The 24,504-nt window shown below is 45.0% G+C and overlaps 1 protein-coding gene across 3 annotated transcripts in view; it reads left to right on the top strand.

The window, feature by feature from the left end:
* The window catches only part of ERBIN (erbb2 interacting protein), a 239,454-nt gene that overhangs the window by 131,107 nt on the left and 83,843 nt on the right, over positions 1 to 24,504 (top strand). For all 3 annotated transcript variants that reach the window (XM_088444049.1, XM_088444047.1, XM_088444048.1), the window contains exon 5: positions 11,001 to 11,118. In XM_088444049.1, the coding sequence (XP_088300175.1) occupies positions 11,001 to 11,118 (118 nt within the window). The remainder of the gene's footprint in view (positions 1 to 11,000; positions 11,119 to 24,504) is intronic.

Genomic DNA, 24,504 nt, shown 5'->3' with positions numbered 1-24,504 from the left:
AGAAGTGAATAATGGCCTTTAGCCTTGGCAGTGACCAGATCATTTACTACCTTAGCCAGTGCTGTCTCAGTGGAGTGTTGGGAACAAAAGCCTGACTGAAGTGGATCCAATAAGTTGTGGGTGTGCGAGTGTAGGCAAGTCTCTCCAGTAGCTTGGAGGGGCAAGGTAGCTGGGAGATAGGATGGTAATTTTTGGAACTTCCCTTAATGAAAATCGTTCAGTTGGTCAGTCAGAATGAACGACAAACGGGAACGCGCATGAACGATAATCGTTCATCGTTATAACTCAGAAACTGAACGATTTTTTTCAACGATTGAACAATGTCATTATAATTAAATCGTTCAAAAAAATCGTTGCGTGTGTATGCACCTTTACAGTTGATATTGGATTGCTGCTGTAACTTAAATATGGCTGGTAATGATTTTCACCTGGCCCAGTATCGTAAAGTGTCAACTGAAAACAACCTTGATACCCATTAGAGAGCCTGTCTAAATCAAGAGCCCTCTTTATTGGGGTGTGGCCTGGTATATGCAGAAGTTGACCGCTGTCAGCCTGAGCTCAGTTTGCTGAGTTGATATGGGGAAACATAAATTTTAGGTGGAGAACCTCTTTAAAGCTAGGTTCAAGAAGATATTTATTTGGAAAAGTAAACTTATTTTTCTAACTTCTTGCAACAATATATTTGCTGATGGCTCCTGTACTTTTCAAGCTTTGAAAGCAGTTTCTGCAGATTTACGGCCATCAGCAAAAACACTGCAGTACCTACTTCTATAATTGTACAGTAAATCTGGAATGCTGAATCCTACATAGAGTAATTCTTTTTTTTTTTTTTTTTTTTTTTTTTTTTTTTTTTTACTTTGTTGTTTTTTTTTTTTTCTTGCTTAGTTTGTGACCTAGATTTCTCAGAGTTAAGTAATTTATTCATTTAGTTAGTGCTGGTCCACACTCTTAAATATACTCTCATGTAGGATCTCTTTGTGACTAGCGATTAATCACCTCTTTGCTATAGCACTTCACTGGGCTAAGGAAAGCATGTTTTCTAAAAGTTTGCGAAAAAATGCCGCAGTCTAGGTTGTCACATTATCGTCTATGTCTTTGCACTTTAAAATTAAATAGTGACGAGTAGAAGTTGTATTGCAGTTTTAATGATTTTTAATATTTTCCCGTTTATTTTATTTTTGCTGCAAACTCTGGAGCTCATAAACCCAGACGCTAAGCTGCGCTCTCACGCAGCTAAAAGGGACCGGATATGCAAATGCCGCGTCTGGTGAATGGATGCCCTCTATGTTTAAAGGTGCATACACGCGTAACGATTTTTTGAACGATTTAACTATAATGACGTCGTTATCATTCAATCGTTGAAAAAATCGTTCAGTTATAACCATGAACGATTATCGTTTCTGCGCGTTCCCGTTTGTAGTTCATTCTGACTGACCAACTGAACGATTTTCATTAAGGGAAGTTACAAAAATTGTTTGTAGTTCAAAAAATCGTTGATTACATTTTAAAAAATCTGACCGATAATCTGACAGAAAATCGCTGTGTGTATGCAGCTTTAGAGAGCAATGGCAGAGCGAACGTACGTCGGTATAAAGACGCCCACTTTTCTCTCTTAACACTGCACGCAGCGCTTGAGGTAGACCTTACCCCGCCGCAAGCACTGCGATCACTGCAGGCTGAAAAACAACAAAGTGACGTGTACAATGACACATATTTGCTAATTATGCACACCCATAAAACTCTGTTTTATGGGTGTGCATAATTCACATCACACTCCCCCGTTCAAAAGCGCCTTCCCCCTGTTACCACCCACAAACGTCACTATCTGTCACTCAAAATAGCTTTCAGTCTGTGTACTACGAACGCACGATTCCCGATCGCACTGAGTGACGCACGCATGCGCAGATTTACCATAGCGTGCAAACGCATCTTAGCAAGCGGGTCTGAATCAGCCCCTCTGCACAAAAAATGTGAGGTGCAGAGCCTGATCTGCTTGTCTGGTCCACTGATCTGCTTGTCTAGTGACCTGCATTGTATATACTGTCTGATATAGTGACCTGCATTGTATATACTGTCTGATATAGTGACCTTCATTGTATATACTGTATGCTATAGTGACCTTCACTGTATATACTGTCTGATATAGTGACCTGCATTGTATATACTGTCTGATATAGTGACCTGCATTGTATATACTGTCTGATATAGTGACCTGCATTGTATATACTGTCTGATATAGTGACCTGCATTGTATAAACTGTCTGATATAGTGACCTGCATTGTATATACTGTGTGATATAGTGACCTGCATTGTATATACTGTGTGATATAGTGACCTGTATATACTGTCTGATATAGTGACCTGCATTGTATATACTGTGTGATATAGTAACCTGCATTTCTTGTATATCTATGAGCGACTAAGTCTCTAAATCAGCATGTAAAAGTGCTTCGATGCAGAGGCCGCAGCTTTTATCCATGCGAAGTTCCGTTTACAGACTCAGTCGTACACAGATACACAAGTGTTGTAAATCAAATTAATCATCAGGTGCGTCCTAGGTGCATCACATTACGACTTAGATGCTTTTTTTCGTCATAGAGGCGTCCAACTCTAGCAAAATTTCAAGGTACCTGGTGGCTCACTCACACCAGGCATATCGTGCTGCATGGCGAATTGAGGCTAGATGAGCAGGGACACATCTGTACTGTTTGATGTAGTAACCTGCGTCATATACATACTGATGTAGTGACCTGCGTTATATATACTGGCTGATGTAGTGACCTGCGTTATATATACTGGCTGATATAGTGACCTGCGTTATATATACTGGCTGATGTAGTGACCTGTGTGTTCTATACTGGCTGATGTAGTGACCTGCGTTATATATACTGGCTGATGTAGTGACCTGCGTTATATATACTGGCTGATGTAGTGACCTGCGTTATATATACTGGCTGATGTAGTGACCTGCGTGTTCTATACTGGCTGATGTAGTGACCTGCGTTATATATACTGGCTGATGTAGTGACCTGCGTTATATATACTGGCTGATGTAATAACCTGAATTATCTATACTGGCTGATGTAGTGACCTATGTTGTATATCCTGTCTGATGTAGTGACCTGTATTATGTACTGGTTGTTCTAGTCACTTACATCAGATACTCCCTAATGTAGTGATTGGCATTATATACACAGGCTGAGTTAGTGACCTGTCTTTTATATATTGGCTGATATAGTGACCTGCGTTATCTACCCTGGCTTATGTAGTAACCTGCATTTTATATATTTGCTGATGTAGTGACCTGCGGCTTATATATTGGCTGATGTAGAGACTTGCACTATTCTACCGGATGAAATTGCGGGAAGTCATTTTATCATAGACAGTGAGGATTGTGGAACTGAATATTAGTAAACCTTTTTATGTTATGAAGTAAATCCAAATGTAGCAATGAAAAGTGAAATGAGGCATCAAAACTCTGTAAAGCCTTTTAAATATGTGAAATTAAACCTCTCCACCTCCAATACAATCACCTCCCCGTAAAAATAAAAAATGCTAACAGAGCCCGATTCATTACGGATCGCAACTGCAATTGCAATAGCGATTACGCAGGCATCTCACTGTGATAGTATGCTAATCCATTGTGATCGCTATGCCGTCGCAGCACAACATACATATCCGTAATCCTTAGCAAGACTGCAAAACCATCAGTACTCTCGAGTTCTATCGCAACCTCACGCACACTTGCACAAGCTCTGACCATACTCGGGAATGCGTATGGCATCGCAGTGGATAATTTATCCATGCCCATGCAACGTCATTCAATCGCCCTGGCACGCCTGCGTTTCGTTACCAACCCCCCGTCACCTCCCACAAACAACACTTCCAGTCAATCACTCTGCCCTGGGTCTGCATGGTCACTCCGATCGCAGTGGCCGGTTCGCGCAGTGCAATGCATACGCATCCACAGTACGCAACAATCTGCCAATTGCGTGCGTAATTGCAGTTGTGATCGGTTATGAATCTGGCCTAAAATGAGCAGAAAAACAAAACAAAAGCTTTTAGGCACCATATTGATATCCGGTTAGTTAGTCTTCTGTACTATTTAGCGCTCAATGGACATATGTTACTTTTTACCAGTTCACATTGCATAGGAGCACCGTTGTGTAGCAACCAAACTGGATTAGGAAATGAGACCTGTGCTATGTTTCATGCACCTGCAATTGTATAGGGTTTTAGAGGAGCCCACAAGCCTTCTGTTTTCTTCTCAAAAATTTTCATTAAGTCATTTAATCCATGTAGCATTATATTGTTTACACTGTATCCAGTGCATATAATGTGTTAAAATATAAGGGCTGGAAGCTGTGACAAGAGAGAAATATTTTTTTAAATGGAAAAATCAATGAGACATGACACGTTACTGGTTTCCCTCATCCTCTCATCGCCCTTCTCCTTTGTGCTGCCTTTGCCCTCTTATTTGCGGCATGAGGATGTGTAAAGATGTTAAGTGTGTCATAAGGTCATGCCTCCATTATTAGCCTGCTACTGTTAGTCATCCGCTATTATTAACACGTTTAAATCTCTGGCCTTCCGGTACATATCTTACTGACTCATTACATGATATTTGTGACTATCACTGTGTCATGATACAAACATGTTTTTGTATGTGAATTATTTGTGTATATATATATGATCCTTTAACATTGCTATTCCATTAACCGCCTCCTAGTGTGCAAAATTCATTATATGTTTTATTGTCAGTGTCATTTTGAAACTAGAATTGCAGTTTTATGGTGGACATGATTTGTTACACAGGAAGGCGGGGCTCATAAATGTCGCAGAGGATTCCAAAAACGGTCATCCAGTATTTATTGTCACATTTTACGTAGAATAAGTGAGGCACTGTCATTCTCCTGTCACACAGTGGTGTTCATAAAAAGAAAAGCTACATTTTGCTGGCTGGGTGCAGCCATTTGTGTGACGCAATTCTGACTAACCTGTAACCCCAAATTATTGTATGTAACTCCCAATCCCTAGTTATCTCACAAATCCGCACACTGAAGATGGCGATCATACATGCCAGGTTCTCATTAGGATGTCAGGCTAACTGATTAAAGTATATCTGAGTGATCATGGTTGGAGTATTGCTGGGGAGAAGATCTTCCTACACCCGCCAATCTCCTACCACTCCCCAAAAACACATCAAGCAGCACATTGGAAGCAGCACAGAGATCGCTCAGACTGCATCCGCAGAAATTTTGGAGCAGTTCGCCATACTGTCAGCGCGGCTAAAACTGCCCATGTGATCATTCTGTTCTATAGTTGATGCGTGCTGTATAGTGTGTTTATTTTATGCACATACAGGAAAGCGTAATTATACAGACAGTGTTGCTGTTTATTTTTGCTTATTACATTCTTCCTTTACATGTTTTGCCTACACAGAAAGTAGTAATGCAATATGAGAACACTCTTTTTGTAATTGTTCATGGACGTTAGTCACTTGCACAATGTGAACTGCGCAGGGGCAGATTTAGGGGGGTATAATATTATTGCTGTCCCAAGCTAGTGGTACCCATAGGAATGTGCCTTGTGGGAAATTCAGCACTGGACTTGTGGAATCTTTGTAGCAATATGGCACAAAGGCAAGTGTGTTTGTTAGGAGTCTGGCATTTTGGGTCTCTGAGGAACATTTAAGACAAAGACACACAGAACCAGGCGGTATTAAATACTATTGCTGTGTTAACAGTAATTACAGCAGTTATCAGTCTCATCTGCGCAGAAAAACGGTAACTCTGGTACTTGATTCCAAATCATGACCTCAGCCACATACCCTCTATTACTCCATTGTCGTCATATGACCGCTAAATAGCCAACCAGAGGGGATGAAAAAACCTAGCTTTACAGCCCACCTCCTCATAGCACACGTTACTTACAAAGGTGTGCCAACATATTAAATGCATATATAACTAAATATGTGAGTGTGTGGTAGAGAACAAGTGTAGGCATATCGTGCTTTGGTAGTCTAGGTGGCCACACACATGGTGATCTGCACACGATCAGTCGATGTGTACGATTTCCCTTGAAACTCTCCCCGGCAGCTCTGCACACAATCTGCACACAATTTGTTGTCCAATCTTCATACGATCTCTCCTGCATCCAGACTTTCACAGTGCATTGTGTCCTAGATTGTCAGATCTGCCCTACTGCACGGCAGATCTGAAGATGCGATGTGCGACCAGCGAGGACGCGCATCGTGATCGTGAGTGGGGACTCACAAATTACTCCATATTTTACACGATCTGTCGTTCCAATGTGTCGGAATCGGCCAGATCGGGTAAAATATCGCTGTGTGTGTGACCAGCTTTAGAGAGCTAGTCACTGGCCATGGTTCTAAGTGGTCAGTTTCTGTCAGAGGCATACATAGCACTGTTAGCTTACCACCTCTGGAGCTTGTGGTACTGCAGTGGTCAGAGTACCTAAGAAGGAGCTGAATGTGGGCTGAGGTTGCTTCATTATAATCTTATATCTCAAATGGGACCAGCTACACAAGGTTGCAGTATGTTTATGTCTTATTGTGCCTATGCCATGCATCCACTGTGTCCACTTGCAGAAAGTAACTGTGGTGTGTCCAGTGACAAAAACAATGTTGGAGAACTAAATAAAGTTTTTTTTGTTGTTTTTTCATCCATTATAGCATTATGCGTTTAATGAGCATTTTTTATTAAATGGTAATATACAGGCATTGTTGTCCATAATGAAATACTATCGCACAGGTGTACACCCATCTGCACTAACCTCATTTTTGTTGTGTAAATAGCACCAGTATGGTTTTAATACTAGTCTACATGCCATATATTTAAAACGCAGAGGTGGCTTTGTTGGTTTTTGGAATCATGAAGCTCCTGATCTTCTGTTTGGCCAGCATTGTGTCTTATTGCTCATGTGATTTGGCCACTCCACTATTGTCAAATGAGGAGCTACTCTCCCAAAGACTCAGGATTTTATAGCTTTGTCCTGTGTTTGGGTTCCATTGTGATTCTGTACACTGGTTTCAGAGACGTAGCATTATTCAGAACAGTCACCGAATTAGCATTTTGGCATTTGCTGTGGATTTATTGGTTACTGACACCTTGCTGGAGCATGGGGATGTCCATGGTATCACACCTGCTTTGGGTCATTAACAGGCTGTGTACACGCAGTGTGTCTCGGGCAGAGTTGGCTGGTTTTAAGATATATATATTTTTTTTAATATGCTGTGACTACAGGCATGGCACCGTGACTTCTTAATGTGGTATTATTCCACATTCTTGTTGCTTGTGGTCTTCATTTGAGTGAGTTGAACCAATACAGTAAATTCACACACACAACTGAGAAATAGGGAGGGTGGGAGTGTGAACTAGATCAGAGAGGTACTAAATCTGCCTAGCATCAGCTTATACCCCTTTTCCACTGGTCAAAATACCCAGGTTATTTCTGTGTCAACATATAAAAAACAGCAACCATAACACACCCATAACATAAAGAAACACTCACATACTAATAATACAATACATCACGGATGCCAGGACTTAATATTCTCTAGGCTAATCCCTGATTGTTCAGCATAATAACTGCCTGAGGAAAAATGCTATTTGAGTGCCTAGTAGTTTTAACCCGGCACGATCTATAACGCCTACCAGACGGAATGCGTTGAAACAAATCGTAGCCGGGGTGCGTTCCATCCCTCACATTATTTTTTGCTCCCCTTTCAATCCTTGTCAGATACAATTGTGTAATAGGAGGAAGATTAACACCGATAATTCTTTCTGCCGCCCTGATTACTCTGTCCAGTTTGTTCTTCTCTTGTTTAGTTATCGATCCAAACCATACAGTGATCTATGTACACAGAACAGACTGGATTATTGCCGTATAGAAAAGAATTAACAATCCTTCGGCAAGTTATACTTCCTGAGCTGCCTCAAGAAATACAACCGTTGCTGTGACTTCTTAACAATGGCGTCTGTATTGGACACCCACTTCAAGTCCCTGGATATCACAGAACCTAGAAACGTAAAGTTTTCCACCACAGACACCACACTATCTATAATAGTGAGTGGAGGCGCCACAAAAGAGTGCCTCCTAAAATCAACTATCATTTCCACCATCTTAAGCGGGTTTAGCTCCAGGTTATTCCGACTACACCAGTGTACCCAACCGCTCAGTCTCTCATTTATAAGTGGACTCCTCACCATCCCGGATAAGGCAAACAACCGTGGTATCATACACAAATTTCAAGAGCTTCACGGATGGGTCACTTGAAGTGAAGTCATTTGTGTATAAAGAATATAGCAAGGAGGATAGAACACATCCTTGGGGAGCCCCTGTAATAATCATCCTAACACTTGATGAAAATCTCCCAAGCCTAACCTGCTGCTTCCTAGCCTCCAAAAAGTTAACAATCCAGCAGCAAGTAGCCATTGGAACCCCCAAACTAACAAGTTTGGGATACAATAAACATGGAACGATTGTGTTAAACGCCGAGCTGAAGTCCACAAACAATACCCTTGCATATGTTCCTGGCAGATCCAAATGCTGAAGAACATAGTGCAGTGCCATGTTAACTGCATCATCTACTGCCCGATAGGCAAACTTCAAATGGTCCAATAGGGGCCTTGTAATGTCCTTCAGGTGGGTTAACAGTGTTCGCTCAAACGTTTTCATGATCACAGGTGTCAACGCCACTGGTCTGTAATCATTCAACCCCTTTACGGAGGATTTCTTAGGCACTGGAACAATCATGGAAATCTTCCAACAGGATGGAACTACGCATGACTCCAATGAGTGATTAAATATTCTCTTAAAAATAGGTGCCAGCTGTTCTGCACAGATCTTTAAGCTTGATGGCGATACCCCATCTCCTAGGAAAAATCCTGGGTCGATTTCTTCATGGGATATTCGCGGGTCGGCGCGGCAGTGGAAATATGGTAAATCCCGGGTCTAACCCGGCTTGGAACCGTATTCCAAATCCCGGGTCAGGCCCGGGATTTTGATGGAAAAGTGGTGTAAGACTCCACAGACTCCTCGTCTAACAAACCTATAGGACAGGAGAAAACCACAACTAACATTCTCAAGCTTAAAGGGTAAACACCTCCAACACATTAAAGGTGCAATACACAGAGAAACACCTCATGGTTTAATCTACTTCATGTTTATTTCAGTTCAAAACCTTCAGTCCTACTGGGATGAATGGAAGGAAGAAAGAAAGACTTAGCGCCTGATTCAGCAGCGTACACAATTGCGATTGCAGCTGCGATTTCATGCGGAACACAGCTGCGAAAATATGGTAATGCTTGCAAAAGCACAGCCGGCATAAGGATGTCCACTGCTGCTTTCTCATATACGTGCAACCTCGCTTTTCTGCGTGTACATCGGCCCGTCATGCAGCATTTACAGCATGTCTGGCCAGCCACAGAAACTGCAAGACTCATCGCATACAGTGAGTAATCAAGCTGTGTATGAAATCACACTGGCAAATTTATGTGCGCCCATGAAACGGCATTCAAACTGACAGGCACATCTGCATTTTTCTGACCTCCTCCCCCATCATCACCCCCAAACGCTGACAGCCTTTCACTCACTTTGTGATGGATTCCTTTGTGCATCAGTAATCGCAATGCGATCGCTGTGCACGCGCAGTGCGGGTTGTACGCATGTGCACTGGCAAACAATCGCTCAACTGCGTCCGTAATTGCTATTGCGTACACTGCTGAATCAGTCCCTTAGTCTGGCTCTCTTTTGATGAGATTTTTATTTTTATTCTTTATATGCAGCTGCGGCTGCTCTTAATTATTTCCTTTACACTTCACTGTTCTTATTACAGCGGTGCCTTGGGGTGGCTTAGCTGGGCTAGTTTGGGGGTGTCCTGCGCTCTGGATTTGAACCCTAGTATGTTAGGGACCTACCCTACAGAGGTTACACGGATGTTGTGGGTAGGCCCATAACCTTGGCCAAGATTATGCCAAAAACCTCTATTTATTGCAAAAATTTATATATAATTGGTTAATTTGGAGTTGTGCAGTTGTATCCCTTTATCCCTTTTGTGTATATATCAATTGTCTCCACAGGCAGCACCTCCAATTATGTGTGTGTGTGTTCAGGGTGTGCAGTTTGAGGCCCATTTTCTACATAGCAATGATTCACAGTATTGATATACTGAGCAGGATTGCATTTTTTTCATTAGCGCATTAATGCAAAAAAAAAAGTTTAAAAACAAAACTAAAAAACAACCCTTTTTTTTTGTTAAGAAAAAACAAAACAAAACAAAAAAAAATGGTCTCAAGTATGTTGGGTAAGAAGCAGTGGGGAGAGAAGGCTGGTGGTTTCCTTGTCCCGACATTCTGGAGTTGAGTTGACCTGCCGCTGGGTGTTATTTCACATCCTGGACACTGAACAACAACCAGCAAACAAAACATTAATTCAAAGTTATAACCCTGGTGTCCCCTGAGCAGTGTGCTTCAAGCACAAGCCTTTATAATAATATGGTCAGTCTCTAATGGACATTTTTAACCTATGGCCCAGAACACCTGAATCTGGTCACTGTGTGTTTGGTTGCCATCTTTTTGTAAACTTTTTGTTTGCTACCAACTATTGCACCAATAGGTTTTTTTTTTTTTTTGCACTTTGCCTAATTTGAGTAACTTTATGTATTCACTATAATACTTTCAAATTGTAGACAAAAGTAAAATAAATGGAAGGTCATATTCAACACTGAACCTTGGGCCCCAGGACTGATTCACAAACTTAATCGGGGGTCCCGGACAAAGAAAGGTTAAGAACATCTGATCTAGAACAGTCAGAACTCAATCACCCTTATTGAAGTGAAACTGCTCCATTGTCAGCGCCGCAACTCTAAACCTCCCTGTTTTGCTGCATATTGTTCTGTCCTCTGTTTTTCCCACCATCAGCCGTGAAGTAGAAAATGGAAGCTGACTCTCATTTTTTTCCCTGTTTATTTCAATAGCAACTATTCAACTGCCAGTCTCTGCACAAGCTGAGTTTGCCAGACAATGACCTAACAATATTGCCAGCATCTATAGCAAATCTCATTAATCTCAGGGAACTAGATGTCAGCAAGAATGGTAAGTTCCTTTTCAAGTTCATTGAATTGTATATTAGTAAGCGCATAAGTACTGTAGTTGGCACAATATATGCATGTTCTCGCTTTCATTGTTTCATTTGGATTTGCTAATGCACCTTTGAATTCACTGATTTTGTTTACTTTCGTATGAATTAACTTTTTAACTAGAATGCACTGGAAATATGACTTAGTGATGTATTTTGTGGTATGTATTTTTTACATGGATGTACAAATGTGAGGTTTTATTTTTCATCTTTAAATTGTGTTTATTAATAGATTTTGAAGTTTACACCCACAATGATCATTAGATCAGGGAGACCTGGTCAATGTACAGTAACAGATGTATTAGCGTAGAGCACTTTAAGACCTATAAAGACACGCAAATGCAAAAGGATAATAAATATACTAGGCTGAACAAAAGCAGAACACCATAAACAGAGCACAAAACTAGCGACTCGGCGTTAGACGAAAATCAAGGCAGAGCATACTGGCCAGATATCAGAGTAGAAAAACATACACTAAGGGAGAATTCAGTTAAAGGCGCTGTTGAATAGAGCCGGAAATGAGGGCCCAGAGCTGTAAACCTGCGACTAGAGAATTTCTGCTTCTCCTGAGGTGCGAGCAGAAATCAGACTAAACTAGTGCCCCAATGCTAGTTGCAGGTTTACCATGTGCGCTAACAGCATCGTTCCCAGCTCTTCATTCAGAGAATGCGGTTTACCGTGACTAAACTCCGGTCATTATGCACGGTAAACTGCATATCCCAACTTAAATGCTGGACGCGATGCAAACAATTGAATAGCTCTGAGCGCTCACTCCCGGCACTATTCAACATCGCATTTAATTGAATTCTCCCCTATTAGAAAAACATATGGGTGCAATAGTGTCACAAACAAATTCTAACCGGTAAGTTGTAACTCACCTAATACATAAAACACAAACATTAAAACACCAGATGATGTAATAGTAGTGAAGCGGGTACCTGAAGGCGCCATCCAGGCCCACACATCACGAAATTAAGAGAACAGTGGGCAACTTTGTGACATATATAAACCCAGCAATAAAGAGATTGTCAGGACAATACATCAACACCCCAGCATCTAACATCAAACCGAGCTGCTCTGATGTGAATCTAACCATGGAAAGCTGAAGTGTAGTAAGCAGTTAAACCGATAAATACAGAGTAACTAACAAAATATACACTAGTCCTCTCTAAAAAAAATAAATAACAAAAAACAGCAATCAAAAACCATCCCCCGTGTCCCCCGGCCCTCTATGACTATAGCCCCAACTTACGGCATACCTGGATCCCCAAACAAAACCACCCCCCAACTCTCTACTAAGCTTAACCTCTCACCCCAAATCACAGAAAAAAATTTGTGGGGGCAACTATTCCCTAAGGTCATGGTGTGTCCAGCCCAGGATCAAAGGAACAGCCAGTTGACCCCTAAAAATAATAAACAAGATAGCCTAGCCAAATATTAAACCTAAACAATAAAAAAAAATACCAAACAAGAAAACAAAAAAGGATAACATGATGGTTCAAACCCATGCCAAAGTACACTAAGCATCTGCAGAAAAATCTCGGCGAGCCTCTGACTGCCAAACTCCAACAATTCTCCAATCCTATACAGGCGAAGAACAGTATCAAGATCCACAGAATAGGGAAGTTTTTTTTTTTTTTTTTTTTAAGAAATGCTCCCAAAGGGCCCCCTGGCAAATGAGGCTGCATAGATAGACCGCGGACTCGTCCAGTAGCAAATTGAGGTGAAACAAACCTCCATCAATGGTTGCAAGGTTTTTCGAACACACCACCCTCTGAGTTTCCAAGAGGATCAGTCGGTCAATGAGAAGAGCATTACAGTCCACAGGTATAGAAACGGAGCTCTCATCTGCTGCAGCCCACGGTTGCAGCAGAGCATGACGTAAGAAAAACAAATCAGCATGCAATTCAATCAGTCGAGCTGCCAGCCACCTCCCGAGTCGTTATTGGCTTGGAGGAGTCTTTCCATGATGTGCGTACAAGATACAATCACAGCAGGAGAAAACTGCAACAGTAGATATCACCAACCAAATAAAAGTCCAGAGGGTAGCACTGAACAGGAGACCAGGACAATAGGGAGCCAATATAGCAGCTGAAACAGGATCCAGTGCTGAAGCAGGTCAACAGAACAACAGCAGGAGAAAGGCAGCAGTGAACGTCCACAGGGTAACCCTGAACATGAGAGTGAAGATACTACTTAGATCAGCAAGTGCGGAGAAGGGTAAGGGTACACTAATTGCAGTGTGTCCTGGATGTTGCAGGAAGGGCAGCCAGAAGTAGTAGCCAGAAGAAGCAGCTGCCTCAGTTGTAATTTCAGCAACAGGAACCAGGCAAGGATTAACACCAGCTCACAGAACGGAGAAGACAGGAGGCCACAGTAGGAAACCAGCACCAGGGAGCGACTCCAGCAGCAGCTGGGACAACCCAGGGACTAGCAGGTGGCCTCCAAGATGGCGGTGGACCGGAGAGCACAGTGGAGGGCCCGAAGCAGGACCAGCTGCCGGAAGACAAGACATCGGTGAGCAGTCTGAAGCCAAGAGCTTCCGGGGGGCCCAGCCCCACCAAACAGTGGACAGCAAACAGGAGATAGCAGCTGTGATCGCCGGAAGCTACTTAGGTCCCAATGCAGCACAGAAAAAAAGAGTGCATAGCGAAAGTCTGGAGTCCGGGGCAGCAGGAGTACATCCGATATGGAAGAGGTAAGCCGGTGTCTCTGGGGTAGCCTCCGGATTAATCAGAAAGATAAATGGACTGGAGAGCTGTAGGACTTGTGTCCTACTTCATGTCTGTACAGACGTGAGGCTTTTTTTCTACTTCAGGGTCCATAGGGTATCCACAGGATACCTTGGGGTATAGGTGATGACGTCAGTCTTCAGGCACCACAGAGTTAAAGTTTTCAGCCTCCCAGGATGCATCTGGGTCCCTCTCCTATATCCCGCCCCCGGGCCAAGGCATCTCAGTTTAGTCGGTGCCTGGCCGGAGTCGGAGGCACTGTGCAGAGGGGGGCTATGAAGAGCCCCTGAAGTTTCTTTTAAAGGCAGCGCTGGCTGCACATCTAGGAGTACAGCATGGACAGTCAGTACTGACGTCCATGCCGTCTCCCCTACACCCCGCCGGTACCAGAACGCCGATACTGATCCGGGGATGCTGGTAGACATCTGGGGTCACGGCTAGCGGTGTCCCCAGATGTTTTGGACCATGGCCGGATCCAAGGGGATGCAGGTAAGCAGCGGGGTCCCGCGGTGGGTCCCCGCTGGTCACATGGTCCTGAGTCCTCAGGCAGGGGGCTCCCTGTGGACTGGCTGCAGCGTGGAGCCAGGCGACCAACCTGCGCTTCCACTACCCCCTGGGACAGCGGGCCGCTGCTGAGCGGCATGCGCTGTGGCGTCCCAGGGGTTAAATGCATGCCAGGGGAGCGCGCTTTCCCTGTCTCACAGCCGGCGCCTCCCCTGCTGCACACAGCCTCTCTGCTCTGCCTGATTGGCCACAGTGTGTCAGCTGTCCTCCCCAGGCCGGCCTCCTTCATCTTCTGCTCCTCGGTGGCCATCTTTAAAGCAAGGTGAACGCTGCTGGAAGCCTGTGAGCGGTGGCATTGCGGTCTGGGTCCCCCAGCATACCTCTCCTCTGTTTGTTACAGGTCAGTGTATGCAGCGCTGAGTCCTACCAGCCTGAGGGTCTGAGTAGTTGAGAATCAGCGCTGATAGTGCAGGGATTAGTTTCTTCTGCATTGTATGTGACTTAACTGCTAGCCTGCTGTCTGTACTTTCACTTTCTACTGTCAGCTTTATTACTGTCCCTGATCTTGCTCTGCTCAAAGTCCTTGCGGTGCGCGGTGTGCAGGGTGTTATTCACACTATACCAATACGTATAGGTGTGAGTGTCACATACTTACCATCATGTCTGAGACTGACTTTCCTCTCCAGCTCATGTGTACTAAATGTAAGGTACCAATAGCGGAGGGGGAGGGTAACGCGGAGGGGTTATGTCCCCAGTGCCTGGCACTGTCACGGCCGATTATGGTCCCGGTACAGGAACCTCCCTGGGCTTGTTTCGCTAAGGCGCTTACAACCCTTGTGGGCCAGCTAGCTCCGCCACCTGCGTTTACCCAGACGGGTTTGTCCCAGCAGTCAGTGGTGTCGTCACCCATGCGGGAGTTCCCGAGACAATTGATGGTACCCCACAGTCTCCCTGTCCCTTCCCAGGTTTCTCCGGAGCCTGCGTGGGTTAATACTCTTAACTACATCGGTTCAGCATTTGTCCGATGTTTTACAGGGGGAGTCTGTGTTGCGGCCTCATAACGGCCGGTGGCGTCTTTATCTGCTCCTTATGGGGATGACGATGAGACGTCAGATCATGGGGAGATTCTGGATCTATCTGACCAAGAACCTCTCCGTACCAAAGAGCCGGACGCTAAGTCCAAGGTGTATATCCCTGGTCTTATTCGAGCAGGCCGCTCGGCTTTAGTTATTGAGGATATTGATCCTTTGGTGGCCACATTCATATATGCCTTTTTAAGGATATTAAGGGTGAGGCTACGGTGTTCCCTCTTTCTGATCAATTAGTGGATCATTTAGAGGAGGCGTGGAAAAATCCAGGTTAACTGTTTCAGCCCCAGAGACGCTTAGCCGTGGCTTATCCGTTTGCAGTCAATTATTTTTCTAAGCGGGAATCCCCTACGCAAGTGGATTCACATGTCACACGCCTAGTCAAAGGTGCCACGTTGCCTATGCCTTCGATGTCATCCTTGAAGGATGTCACTGACCGCAAGGTGGAGATCTGCCTCAAATCCGTTTATTCCCTTGCAGGGAAGCATCCAGACCGGCTCTGGCCATATGTTGGGTAGCCAGAGCTATGGAGCGCTGGGCGGATAATTTGGAGGCGTCTTTGGACTCTGACTGTTCGGCTGAACAGACCGAGTTGGTGGGCAATCTCCGAGACTCGGCCACTTACATTAATGAAGCGGCCTTAGATATTTGTATGCTCACCTCTAGGATCTCCTCTGCAGCCGTGGCTGCTCGTCGCACCTTATGGTTGCGTTCTTGGAAAGCGGACGCGGATTCCAAAAAGGGATTAGAAGGTCTGGACAGGTACTATTTGGTCCAGATCTGGACAAAATTGTAGTTACGTTGGCAGCAGCAAAATCTGCATGTTTTCCGTCTGCTACGATTCCTTCTAGTGCTGGTGGGTCGTCCTTTCGGCCTCACAGGGCCCAAGGTAGGCCTAAAGTACAGTCCTTTCCACGGCAGGCTGGGACCAAGAAATTGTCCAAGCCTAAGAAACAGGTCTGGAGTACCAGACGTCTGGCTCCTAGGTCAGATAACAAACCTGCGGCCTGACGGTCCAGACCTCCTTTTGGGGGACCCCAAAGTGGGGGGCGCCTGCTTCAGTTTGCCCGGTGCTGGTCGAGGACTACGACAGACACTTGGGTTCAGGAGGTGGTCTCTCACGGGTATGCCCTCTCCTTTCGGGACAGGCCTTCCGCTAGACCAGAGCAAAGCCTCGGAACTGCGGAAGGTTTTGCACATTATGCTCCAGGCCGGAGTTTCAGTGCATGTTCCAATTTCCCAGAGGGGCCTGGGTTTCTATTCCATTCTATTTTTGGTGCAGAAACCCAATGGGTCTTACCGTTCAATACTAAACCTAAAGGCCCTCAACAAGTCCTTGAGGGTGCCTCTGTTTCGGATGGAGACCCTGCGGTCCATTATTCTGGCACTGGAACCTGGGGACTACATGGTGTCATTGGACATCCAGGACACTTACCTGCATGTCCCTATTCTTTTGCGCCATCAGCAGTTCCTCAGATTGCCAATCTGCAACGAACATTTCCAGTTCCGGGCACTGCCTTTTGGCCTGGTGACTGCTCCACGGGTATTCACCAAGGTCATGGCGGCTCTCCTGCGGACGCAGGGAGTCCGACTGTTGCCTTATCTGGACGACCTCCTGTTGATAGCGGGGTCTCCAGAGCTTCTTTTACACCATCTGGATCTGACGATTGCGGTACTGCAACGTCACGGCTGGTTGACAAACTGGCAGAGGTCCACTCTCACCCCGTCTCAGAGGATCCTGCACCTCGGGGCCTTATTGGACTCCAGGCAGCAGTGCATCTTTGTGACAGAGGAAAAGATCCTTGCTTTGTAGTTGAGGGTGCGCAGTTGTCTGCAGTGTCGTCGAGTGTCGATACACTTGGCAAAGAGGTTATTGAGCTCAATGGTGTCGGTATTCGACATGGTGGAGTACGCCCAATTTCACTCCAAACTTCTGCTGCTATTGATCCTGTCCAGATGGAATGGATTGCCTCAGTGTCTCAAGTCCCAGACAATGGGGCTCACTCCGGATGTTCGCCTGTTTCTAACCTGGTGTTTGCAGACGACCCACCTCAACAAGGGTCGCCCGTTCTGGGTGGCGAACTGGGTCCTGTTAACAACGGACGCCAGTCTCCGGTGCTGGGGAGCTGTCACGGGTCCACACTTGTTTCAGGGCAGGTGGACTCGGGCGGTAGCGGAGCTTCCAATAAACATTTTGGAGCTCCATGCGGTGTCAAGAGCTCTCCAGCGGGCACAGCCGGTTCTCCAGGGTCACCCTGTGCAGGTCCCGTCGGACAACACCACCACGGTGGCCTATTTAAACCAGCAAGGAGGAACCGGGAGAGTGGTCTTTATACCAGGACGTCTTTCGGAGTCTGGTGGACAAGTGGGGTCTTCCAGAGATAGACCTCATGGCGTCCCGGTACAACAACAAGTTGCCGGTGTACGGGTCTCGAACATGAGACGAAAAGGCGTCTCTGGTGTATGCCCTGTCCGTCTAGTAGACGTTCCAGTTTGCCTACCTTTTCCCTCCGTTTTCCCTTCTTCCGCGGGTATTACGGAAATTCAAATCAAGAAGGAGGTATGCTACTGTTGATAGCTTCCGAGTGGCCCAGATGGCACTGGTTCTCCGACCTCCAGAGTCTGTCAGTAGACGTTCCTCTGAGGTTACCATTACGACCGAATCTTCTGTCACAGGGTCCTTGTCTTCACCTGGACCTGACTCGGTGTGGCTGTTGAAACGGTCATGCTAAGGTCCAGAGGGTTTTTCTAGCTCCGTGGTGCAAACCATACTAAGAGCTCGTAAACCTTCCTCGGCAAGAATCTACCATCGTGTGTGGCATACTTTCTTCCGGTGGTGTAGACCTAAAGGGTATTCCCTTAGGGAGTTCCGCCTGTCTAGGGTATTGGCTTTCCTACAGGCTGGACTGGATCATGGGCTTCGCCTGGCTTCTCTGAAAGTGCAGGTGTCTGCCCTGTCAGTCTGGTTTCATCGTAGGATTGCTGCGCTCTCTGATGTGCACACCTTTATGCGAGGTGTTCTTCGCATTCAGCCACCTTTTGTTCCACCGGTGGCGCCTTGGAATTGGGCTGTGGTCCTGAGAGTTCTCTAGGGACCGCCGTTTGAACCACTGGACTCAGTGGACTTTAAATGGCTTACAGCTGAAACCATATTCCTTTTGGCCATTGCCTCGGCCAGAAGGATTTCGGATTTAGGGGTTCTCTCTTGTAGACCCCCTTTTCTGATTTTTCATAGGAATAGGGCGGTGCTTCGCACTCGTCCGGGATTCCTTCCCGAAGTGGTATCCAGTTTTCACATCAATGAAGAAATTGTTGTGCCGGCTTTCAATTCACCTGGACTTTCAGTGGGTGACGCCACTTGGGATGTTGTGCGGGCATTGAGAATTTATGTTGACCGCACTTCTTCTTTTAGGAAGTCGGACGCCTTGTTTGTCCTCTATGGCTTCCGTAAAAAGGGTTGGCCTGCTTCAAAGTAGACTTTGGCAGGCTGGATTCGTATGGCAATTTCAGAAGCTTATCTTCATGAAGGTCTTCCAGTTCCCTCCTTGGTGAGGGCTCATTCCACTAGGTCTGTGGGTCCTTCGTTTGCAGCTAGACGCGGTGCCTCTGCAGTTCAGATCTCCAAGGCTGCTACGTAGTCTTCTGTCAATACCTTTGTGAGGTATTACGCTTTTGACATCTTTGCCTCTCAGGATGCTACCTTCGGGCGGCGGATTCTCCTCTCAGCACAGGAGCGTCCCCACCCTTAAAGGATACTGCTTTGGGACATCCCCAAGGTATCCTGTGGATACCCTATGGACCCTAAAGTAAGAAAATATGAGATATGGTAAGAACTTACCCTTGTTATCTCTATTTCTACGAAGTCCATAGGGTTCCACAGGACTCCCGCCCTGTCGCACCTGTACTGCAGATGGGCTTTATTCTGGTCACCGGTTTTTCCGTCTCCCTATGGTGAGAATGTGATTCTTGTGAGTGTCCAGATTTTTTCTTCTCTCTCTCTCTTTCTTCTCCTCCTCCGGCCTATGGCTTGTGACGTAACTGAGATGCCTTGGCCCGGGGGCGGGGTATAGGAGAGGGACCCAGATGCATCCTGGGAGGCTGAAAACTTTAACTCTGTGGTGCCTGAAGACTGACGTCATCACCTATACCCCAAGGTATCCTGTGGAACCCTATGGACTTCGTAGAAATAGAGATAACAAGGGTAAGTTCTTACCATATCTCATATTTTTTTTTTTTTTTTTTACTGCTGTAATGGGATTTAATTTCACATTTATTTATTCTTAGGACATGAATTTAGAAATGTAAATATCTTACTGCAAGTTTCAATTTGTAAATCAGAATCATCTCATTCAGCATAATGTCATATTTACTTTATTGTAAATGAGGATTATTTACTTAGGAATGTCATAGACGCACAATGGGGGTAATTCAATTCAATGCGAATTGAATAGCGCTGAGAGGGAGCTCCTGGAGCTATTCAGTTCATTGTGCTGTTATGTTGGAGAATGCTGGTTCTCGCGACTTAACAAGGGTGTTAAGGCATGAGAACCGGCATTCTCTGACTAAAGTGTTGGGAACGTGGCTGTTAGCGCCGCGCTAAGCAGTAAAACAGCTACGCGCCCTGCACTTTTGTCCGATTTCTCCTCGCATCCCCAGGGGGTTGCGAGAAGATATAGTTTGTCTGGCCAAACAGCGCGGTGTATTGAATAGCCTCGGGAGCTCCCACCCGCAGCTATTCAGTAGTGCACTGAATTGAATTCCCCCCTATGAGACAAACATTTTATCTGAAAGTAGTTTGGTTTGCTAAATCGTTATCGAAAACATCCAGGGTGATGTAGTTTAATACTTGCAGTGTATATGCAGTTTAATGTTATCATCCTCTGCCTGTTCGTTCCACTGCAGAGCCTTTTCTGGAACCTGCAATGGAAAGAGATTACTAATCCTGACCCTAAGTAACAGGGAGAGGTTTCAGGAGCTTGCTTACCCCCAAAGGTATTTTCAAACTATGGAGGTGGAGCTTGATTAAAGGCTGCTGCTTTGATTTGTCAAAACCTGGGCTTATTTAACATAAGCAGCATGAGAAGCCACAGCATTGGTTCCCACCTAGTCAGGATAACTAGCCCACCAGCCAGTCTGCTTAGAGCAGGGGTGGGCAATAAGCAAACCTCCAACTGCTGTGGAACTGCACATCCCAGCATGCCTTGCCACAGTTTTGCTATTAGGGCATCCTAAAATTTCAGCAGTGCATCTAGGGATATGTAGCTCAACAGCAGCTGGAGAGCTACTTATTGCCAACCTCTAGCCTAGAGGCTGATAACTGTACATTGTCCCTGTGTGATGTGTTTCCAAAATAGCAATGTTAATCAGCTCATGTCAGCTAACAGTATGCGTTTATGATGCCGGCGGACGCTATGCCGACCGCTGGCATCTCCACTACAGAATCCCGGTGAGGGTTAATTAACCTACGCCAGGAGACCGGCGCCCGTCGTCTTGATCAAAGGGATGCCGAGTGCCCCACCCCCTGACAGCCTCGGGGGGTGGGGGAGGGACTTAGGGTTCTGGGGGCGGGGGGCTTAGGGTTAGGCCCAGGCCCCCCCGCAGGTTAGGTTTAGGCTAGGGGGAGGGGGGGTTAGGGTTAGGCAACCCCGGGGGGAACTTTGGGTTAGGCACCCCCCGGGGGACTTAGGTTTAGACGGCGGGGAAAGGGGGGATTAGAGTTAGGCACCCTAAAGGAGGGTTAGGGTTAGGGGGTAGAGTTAGGTTAGTTTATAATTACCTTCTAGACGATCGTGATTTCCTTCCACGTCGGGCTGGCCTTGCGGCCGGCGGTGTAACATATGTATTCCCTGCTAACATAGAGGAACTATGAAATGTACATTATTTATATTTTGTTAAATACTAGAAAGCCTTTAACAGTAGAAATTTGTATTTTAATAAGACAACAGAAAACATACCGTAGGAGAGAGGTACTTGCATACCTTTATTAAATGCATTGAACTTTTTTTATTTTACTATATTTCTTTTTTTTTTTTTTTTGGCATCTTGCACACATATACTTTAAATGTAAGCAATGTTAATGTGACTTGCATTTAGTAATAATGACAGGATCTGTGGCATTTCCTTTCATGTACATCACGGACACAAGTATTGTAGCATCCTGTCTTGTTCATGCAGCTCTGTATATGAAAGCATTTCCCTGGGGAAGGGGTTTGTAATGAGTTATGTTTAGTATGTTCCTGCTCTGTGCATTTAGGGAAAGTGAATCTTTCATCTGCTAAATGTAGACTCTGTTACTCAAAACTAGTATGGGCAAACTGCGCTGTGAGCGCTGCCGGTGTTGCCCCAAGTCAGCGCAATATCTGAAAATGAGTCAGTTGATTTTTAAATGGGTCCTTTTCCAGAGTGCCTAAAAACTCCAGTCTACTGATGAATGGTGCGGTCATCTGCCAACTAACATCAAACCGCTGCAGTATCGCCACTGTTGTTACTCTAGGTGGCTAGTCCTTTAGTAAAACTGCATACCAGATGGGGTATTATGGACTGAAGTGCACCACCATAGGTTTAGTAAACAATGGGGGAGAGGTATCAAACCTTCTAAATAAGACAAGTAGCTAATCTATTCTATGTAATGATGGCTAGAAGCTGGTTCGTTGCTATAGGAAACTTATCTACCTGTCCTCTTTAGAAGGTTTCATACATATCTCCCAACTGAGGGAATTTGGTTCAGTGGCAAATGCTGCCAGATATCGCAGCAATGCCCAGCTGTGCACTTATCTGCCATTTACGGCAGTGGCGGGTCATTCCGGAACAGCACATTGTCTCCATCACTTTGAATTGAATACCCCCCAATGTGTCTTCCTCCTAGTGAGGCAGAGTTCACCTGTTGCCTAGACACAAAGATGGCAGCCAGTTTGTGGGAAACCAATGATCATGAGGATAGATCCTCTCACTATAGGGAAGGTGTATTAAACCTTAGAGAGAGATAAAGTGGAGACGTTACCCATAGCAGCCAATCAGCTTCTACCTGTCATTTTATAGTCTGTGCTAGATAAATGATAGCTAGAAGCTGATTAGTTGCTATGGGGAACTTCTCCACTTTAGCTCTCTAAGGTTTGATACTTCTCCCCCAACATGAGGAAATTGTTTCATCACCTGTGCATTTTGTGCCTGTTACTAGGTAATATGTTGCTTTGTTTTTTATTAATAATCCAGGAAACAAAATGTGAGTGTAGGTTGTGAGTTAACATGTAGTATAATGTTATCAAACTATTACAATGGTGGGGGAAATGGATGGAGAGAGGTCCGAGGTCTATTGCAGGATTGTCTATAGAGGGTGATGCAAGTAGAAGGGGTTTGGGATGTTATGTTGACATGAGAATGTCGACATGGTTTTAACATTCAGCATGTCGACACTGATGACATGTCCACATGATCAGAATGTTGACAATGTGTTTTTTTTTTTTTTTACTAGGTCTCTACCTAACCCTAATGTCGACATTTTCACAATTTCGATGCTTCATATGTCGACATTCTGTCCATGCCTACATGGACAAATGCCTACATTTTCCAGGTGTTGACATTAACCATGTCAACATCATAACTTCGACATTCTGGTTGAATTCTGACTGCATACCTGTAGAAGCAGAGACTCGGGACCTGATTCAGAGACGCTCGTAAGCGGCTGCTCGTTCATTCCCGAGCGATGTTCGCACATGTGCACATGCGTATGGGTCGTAATGCGCATGCGCCAACCAGTCATTGCGGTCGTAAATTGTGCGCTCGCAAAATAGCGAGTGCCTGCTAATTTGAGTGACAGGATGAGGCGTTTGTGGGTGGTAACAGGGGAAGGTGCTTGAAAACGGGGAGTGGAGATCCGAACGCAGGCGTGCCAAACTGTCAAAACGGGCGTTTCAAGGGTGTGCATAATTAACAAAGCAGCGTCATCGGCCACCTCACTTGGTTGTCTCTTAGCCTGAACTGTTCGCATGATTGCGGTAGGAAAATCCAACCACAAGCACTGCGAGCAGTTCAGACGCCTTTCGATGTACTCGATTAATCTAATAGCGGAGATGACATATGATGCGAACGGCCAGGGGGCGTCTTTACAAAATAGCGAGCGCATGTTTCGTTCGGTCGCTCAGACATAGAGGCGTCAACAGACCGCAAAGAGCGAGCGCTCAATTTAAATAGCTGGCCCCTTTTTCTGAACGAACGTTCGAAAATAGCGTCCGGCTCTGAATCAGGCCCTCATACCAGCCCTCCACCCAGTATTTTGCAGGAACAAGCGCTGAGCTCCTTTGCTCCCAAACACAAAGTTTGTGTAGATGTCTGATTTCATATTCTGAGACATGTTTTAAAGTTTATTGTGCCTGTAATGGGATTATTAAAGCAAATATTGACATTTACATCAAACAGAAGGGAAAACATGCCACCACTGACAGCCTGCAATCTCCCAGTAGTGGTCTGTACCTCTAGTCATCGTACAATGTTTCTGTGGCTGTAGCTGGTGGACAATTAGACTGTAATTTGCTGTACAGTCTATTTATTATTATCATCATTTATTTATATGGCACCACAAATGTTCCGCAGCGCCTTACAAAGTACATAAACAAATTGTAGACAAGTGAATTATAGAACAATACAATACAGGACTTGGATAATATATATTGCTACATTAGCGACCATATCACCCAGATAAGCAACAGAGCATAAGCAACCAAGTGTTAGGTGCCCTAGTGGTGAGTAAGAAGTAGATGACACTAAAGGAAGGAGATATGCCTGACATATTGATTTGCTACTTTTTAAAGGCAACTGATTTTGGTTTGCTGCTTTAAAGGCAACTGATCAAAGTTGACCATCATAGGTGCAGCAACAGGTGGTTAAGTGAAACAAAAAGTCATATATTGCACATTACAAATTCATTTAATAGGTAGGAAGTCTTGGAAACGGCTGACCTTTTTAGCAAGCGTCTGATTTGCTAGAAAATGTAATCGGCGGAAGATGATTGCACTTCTGAGGA

This window comes from Taudactylus pleione, unplaced genomic scaffold (genome assembly GCF_031769625.1).
Source record: "Taudactylus pleione unplaced genomic scaffold, aTauple2 ptg000345l, whole genome shotgun sequence".
NCBI lineage: Eukaryota > Metazoa > Chordata > Amphibia > Anura > Myobatrachidae > Taudactylus > Taudactylus pleione.
The sequence above is the reverse complement of the archived record's forward strand: the minus strand, read 5'-3'. Positions and strand labels throughout refer to the sequence as shown.